The sequence below is a fragment of the Apium graveolens genome, chromosome 2, assembly GCF_009905375.1.
Source record: "Apium graveolens cultivar Ventura chromosome 2, ASM990537v1, whole genome shotgun sequence".
NCBI classification, from domain to species: domain Eukaryota; kingdom Viridiplantae; phylum Streptophyta; class Magnoliopsida; order Apiales; family Apiaceae; genus Apium; species Apium graveolens.
Genome location: NC_133648.1, coordinates 319,529,063 through 319,535,062, shown reverse-complemented (window position 1 = coordinate 319,535,062; position 6,000 = coordinate 319,529,063). Strand labels below are relative to the sequence as shown.

The following is a 6,000-nucleotide window of genomic DNA, read 5'->3' as shown; positions in this document are numbered from 1 at the left end:
ATAACATCGAAATACCAAAAAATTAAAAAAAATAAAAAAATAACACCTGAGGTCCAAAACTTTTATAGTTAAAAAATAATATAAAAATAATTATTTTAAATAATCGGGCATCGCATGGATGGATTTTAGGCTAGTACTAACTATATCTTCGAGATACTGAAATATAGGCCTCAAACAAAAAAATAATTGTTACATATACACAAGTAGAAACAAAAGAAGGTTGTGCAGATATGAATATAAAACGCGTATATCTCAATATCTAGAAAAATATAAACAAAACGGGGTAAAAATTCTAATAATCTCATCTATTATTAATATCCAAATTAATGCACATTCCTACAGATAGAATGTACAATCCCTTATTTTGGAAAATTTGGAAAAAAGTAATTACTAACTCCTTTACTTTATTACATGCCATCTCTCTCAATCTCTCTGACTCTCTCTGCCATCTCTCTCTCTCTCCTATCAATGCAATCTTTTTTAATCTCTCTTTAAAATCTCTCTCTCTCTATCTATCTCTCTCTCGCTGTATTTATTTACTATCAATTTAATTACATAACGAAACGCCACTTACATCTCTCCCTTAAAACACAAAAAACACACACACAAATTCACATACATTATATCATCTACACTTGTGCACGTGAATTATAATCAGAATGACGACGATCAACGCAATTCCGTCGTCTCTCTACGTAGGAGACCTCCATCCAGAAGTTGGTGATGCGCAGCTGTTCGATGCGTTTTCGGAGTTTCAAAGCCTAGGCACGGTGCGTGTGTGTCGTGACTCAACTAACGGCCTTTCTCTTTGTTACGGTTACGTCAACTTTCACTCTGCTCAGGATGGTATGATCATAAATTCTATTTTTTTATTAATTATTTTTTTTTATTTTGTCTTAATTAAATTGTCATGTGTATGGTATGTTCCTTGAATTCATATGCATGCTTAAATTCGTGCCGTTGCGAGAAATGTTGATGAGTTTGTTAAATAAATTTATAATCCGAATCGTGTCTTTACGTAGCCGTTGTTGATGAGTTTGTTAAATAATTTTATGAGCTGAGTCGTGTCTTTATGTAGAAGTTTTTTATATTTTTAAAAATGTGTGTGTTTGCATGTGTTGGTAAAGATATATGGTGAGTGATTATAGTTTCGATTTTTTAATATAATTAAGTGTTTGAATATTGCTTCTAAATTCGGAATAGGTGACGTGTCACTTAGTTTTGAAGCTTGATCGCCTGATTCTTCTGTTTGTGATGTTTTTTTAATCTGATGTTATAATTTAATTGTGCTTAATCTTCTGAATGGTACTGAATCTTTCCTGGTTAAAGCTTGATCGCCTGATATTTGTAATGTGCTACGAGTGCATATATCTTAAAAATTTTAATGACTGTTGACGTTTACCCAGTGCGCCCGAAGGGTAGTGGCTGCGGGTTACCTACGATTAAAAAAAACTAGGACTAATTTGACATGTTTTGATTTGACTATTGTGCATTTGATTGTTTGTGTTTCTAATCACTTGAATCTATTTGGTCATGGATGAATCTAATTGAATATCCGTAACAAGCTCGGTATCTTTAAGAATATATCTGTATATTGTGAGAAGGGAAGGACATGTTTAATCAAAAGACACAAGGCAATAATCAATAAAGCAGTTGATGTATTATACTGTATGAACTCTAAGAAAAAGGAATGTCTTTTTTGATTAGCTGGATAATTTTGATGATTAAACTATAAATTTCTTCTTTAGAGTTTTCTAATCAAGATGTCCCTCTGGATTGTGAATAGCAAATCAGGCTATTGAGCTCAAAAACAATTATGTACTTAATGGGAAGGTGATGAGGGTTATGTGGTCGGCTCGAGATCCTACAGCAAGAAAAAATGGAATTGGCAATGTGTTTGTCAAGGTATATGTGTTTCTACCTTAACTTTAAACAAGACTGTGATATTCTTTATACAGGAAGGTTCTGATGATGCATATATGTTAATGACCTGGATGACTTACACATTTCTCATGTTCATTGCAGAACTTGAATGAATCTGTTGATAATGCAAAACTCAAAGAACTGTTTCAGAAATTTGGGAATATTTTGTCTTGCAAAGTTGCTATGTCTGAGGGTGCTAAGAGCAAGGGTTTTGGCTTTGTTCAGTTCGAGCAGGAGGACTCTGCACATGCTGCTATTGAGAAGCTTAATGGAACCGTGTTTGAAGGCAAACAATTGTATGCGTACTTTGTATACTCTAAAATATATCAGAACATAATTAGCTAGTTGTGTATTTTTTTTCATTTTTATTTTTTTCTGGTATAGGTATGTTGGTAAATTTTTAAGAAAAAGTGACCGCACTTCATCTGGTGCTCATGATAAATATACCAATTTATACGTGAAGAATCTGGATTTAGAAATCAATGAAGAACTTCTTAAAGAGAAGTTCTCCGAGTTTGGGAAAATTGCTAGCTTGGTTATATCAAAAGATGAAAATGGCAATTCTAAAGGGTTTGGATTTGTCAATTTTGATAGCCCAGATGATGCAAGAGTGGCAATGGAAACTATGAATGGATCACAACTTGGTGGGTAAACTTTCTTTGTGTAGTTGAGTTGATTTTTGACTGGAAAACTGCCAGACTCTTATTGTGTTCACCTGATAAATGTATTAAGCAGGCTCAAAGGTTCTTTATGTAGCTAGGGCACAAAAGAAATCAGAACGTGAGCAAATTTTGCGTCGTCAGTTTGAGGAGAAAAGAAAGGAAAATATCTTAAAATACCAGGTAGTCATATTACTTAATATTTCTATCATGCTGTTCTTGTGGTTGCCTAGACTCTACTATAACTAGAGTATTTAAAGAAGTTCCCACATTTTGTTGTAGGCATCAAATGTATATGTCAAGAATATTCATGAGGAGGTGAGTGACACTGAGCTGCGTGAACTCTTCGGTGAGTGGGGAACAATTACTTCTGCTAAACTGATGCGAGATGAAAAAGGAATTAGCAAAGGGTTTGGATTTGTCTGTTTCTCCACACCGGAGGAGGCTAATAAAGCTTTAACCTCGCTTCACGGTCAGCATTCTTTTTGGATCCGAATTATGCTGCTTGTTTTGATTTTCTCCCTAAGATTTATCTGCATTTCGTAAAACAATCAAAGGGGATGACTGTTTGCTTTCATATATTATTTTGTTACCTTTGTACTCCATAATCTTAACGATCTGATATATTAATAAATTGCAACAAGTATTGCTCCTGTAATAATAACATTGTCTTCGAATTTTATAGGTTTTATGTTTCATGGAAAGCCAATATACGTTGCAATCGCTCAAAGGAAAGAGGAAAGACAAGCACAATTACAACTTCAGCATGCACAGCATGCTGCAGGACTAGCAGCAGGTCAATCAGCTTTTTTTCCTGGTGGTTATCCTCCTTATTACTACACAGCTCCTGGTATTTTTCCACAAGTTTCTCCTAGACCAGGTTTCATGTTTCAGCCTCTGGCTATGAGGCCTGGATGGGGGGCTAATGGCTTTTCATCTCCATCAAGACCAGCTTTTCAACCATCTCATCATCCAGCTGTATGTTATTTATCGTCTTTTATTTTTTTTTAGCAGTTTTTAGTTTTGTATTTTGTCATCCTCGAGTTTCTCTATACACTTGTTAGTTGTTAACAGCAATTCATTTCTTTCCTAAGATGTCAAACAATCCAAGACAAAATAGGCAAAACAGGGGAAGGGCAAATGGCCATCTGCATCCACAAGGCGGTGCTCATGGTGTCTCGTATGTGCCACATTTGCAACAAACACCACATTTTCTGGTTTCATCAACTGATGCGAGCAATCATCAGGTTTGCTACCATCATTGATATATTTGTTTTTGCAATATATTTCTTTCTGCAATTGTGACTATTTTTGTTTGTAGGTTTTTCCTTTTTTTATGTCGAGTGAAATTTTAGATTTCCACCATGTATGCCAAGAAAAATTACTAAAGAAAAATGTATTTTGTTTTTTGATGTAAAATGCTGAGCTATCTTGTTGGTATATCTTTACTTTACTGGATAAAAATATTATTTTCCTTCTTTTTCTTTTCTTTGCATGCACTCATTTTATTTATTGCGTACTGTTTTTTTAAAAAAATTGTATCTGGCATTTGCAAATATGCAAAAGATACAGTATGCAGTTATGCACCATACCTGCTTCTTGAAATAACTAGATTTCTGTGATATTAGAATGAATTTTCCTATGTTTGTATCTGATTTTTTGTTAACAGTAATTATATTACTAGCATTATTAATGACCGTATCATTTTTTGATTATTTTTGTTTTAAATGCTTGTGGCCTAGGCATACACTCTTATTGTTAATGAGATGATTTTCAGGTATTTGTTGAATATTTAAATTCTAGTTTTTGGGTTACTGACTTCATGTGCTGCAGGGGCCTGGCCATGCTACGTATGTGCCAAATGGGCGTTCCCGTGAACTGAACAAAGGGACGACTGCATCCTCTGTCCCTGCAAATTCTGATGGAACTGAAGGATTAGAGATGCTGAGTAGTAGGTTAGCTGCCGCTTCTCCTGATCAGCAGAAACAAATGCTTGGTGATCGCCTATTCCCTCTTGTCAACCAGCTGAAGGTACTTATATTATAGTACATCACATTGTTTTAACGGAAAAAGTGGGTGATTTAGGCGAAACTTGCAGTAAAACAAAACCTAAATACTACAAGGCTTAGGTTGTACTCCTCTTTTGATTTGCATTTTGCATATAGCTTTCATTAAAAAGGCAGATTGTCTATTTAATTGAATAATTTTATTTAAATTTACTTTTGTTTCGTGTCTTACTGTGCTTCGAGGTGTTGTATGAAATCCTTGGGTATTCATTTATTGGTTAATGTATTGCCTTACTGATTTTCTTGTATAATGTAATAGAATGTTTTTTCTATGCAGCCTGATCTTGCTGGAAAGATAACTGGAATGCTTTTGGAAATGGAACCCTCAGAATTGCTTTTGTTATTAGAGTCACCGGAGTCATTGTCTGCAAGGGTGGAAAATGCTGTAGAAGTCCTCAAGGTCTCTAAGCCTATTGTCCCCGGTCAAGAGGCACTTCATCCTAGTTACCTATCTGCCGAGGTGGCAGTGAACTGAGAGATGCTATCGTCTCTTAGGTTATATCATAGAAGAGGTTCTGCTTGAGGCTGAGCTTCTGACTGAAATTTAGATAGTTACCTTTACTTTAGGGAAACAATCTCCCTTCTTTTTTTTCTATACCTATGTAGACTATATAGAGTATTTTGGCTCCCTTGTCTTTTGCTTCAGGGATATGACTTGTTAATTACAGTTACTTGTTGCTGTTAATCAGCTGTTTCAGTATTTTTTGTCGTTCCTTTCCTCAGCACTATAAATTCAATTAGATGCTGGTGTTCCTCAATTTTGGCTGGTAATTGCTGAGCCTGGTGAGGCATGTCCTTTTTTCGGACATTTTATGATTTTTCACTGTTCTGGAGATGCAAAAAGGCATCAGAAACTGTCCATACAGAACAATTGATGGTTTCATGTACACTGAATGTGAATGTAAATTATCTGCAGTCTGTCAAATTAAGATGCATCGATGCATCATAAATCACGTTTGACGAGTGTATGACAGACACCATGTCTGAATTGTTGGAAATGCTCAGGTTCTTGAATTAAGTTATGGTGACACTTAAATGCAATGATCAGACTCATCATACAGGATCATACTTGTTGACTTCACATTTTCATGGTAGATGGGAGTGTAAGCAGCAGAGTATATTATAGCAACTTCAAGACAACACCCTAATAGCTTGACTAGATTCTGGTGTCTTGAGAAATTATAGCAACTTCATTGAGTACTTGTTGGGTACTCATGCTGATTTTATTGCCACAATCACTTGATAACTCAGATTTATAAATTTCTCCAAAATCGCCAACACTTGCAGGCACTGCTACATGTCAACGTCTCTTCGCCTGATTCTGAGACCTAACTAGATTTACTCACTGCAGC

The 6,000-nt window shown here is 35.2% G+C and overlaps 1 protein-coding gene across 1 annotated transcript; it reads left to right on the top strand.

The window, feature by feature from the left end:
• The first annotated feature begins 476 nt into the window (after positions 1–476).
• LOC141706447 (polyadenylate-binding protein 7) lies at positions 477–5,393 on the top strand. Its single transcript, XM_074509209.1, has 10 exons — positions 477–846; positions 1,787–1,905; positions 2,026–2,219; positions 2,308–2,567; positions 2,659–2,765; positions 2,865–3,054; positions 3,268–3,560; positions 3,677–3,829; positions 4,416–4,613; positions 4,926–5,393. The coding sequence occupies exons 1-10, from the start codon at positions 660–662 to the stop codon at positions 5,121–5,123; spliced, it is 1,899 nt and encodes a 632-aa protein (XP_074365310.1). The 5' UTR covers positions 477–659; the 3' UTR covers positions 5,124–5,393.
• The last annotated feature ends 607 nt before the right edge of the window (positions 5,394–6,000 follow it).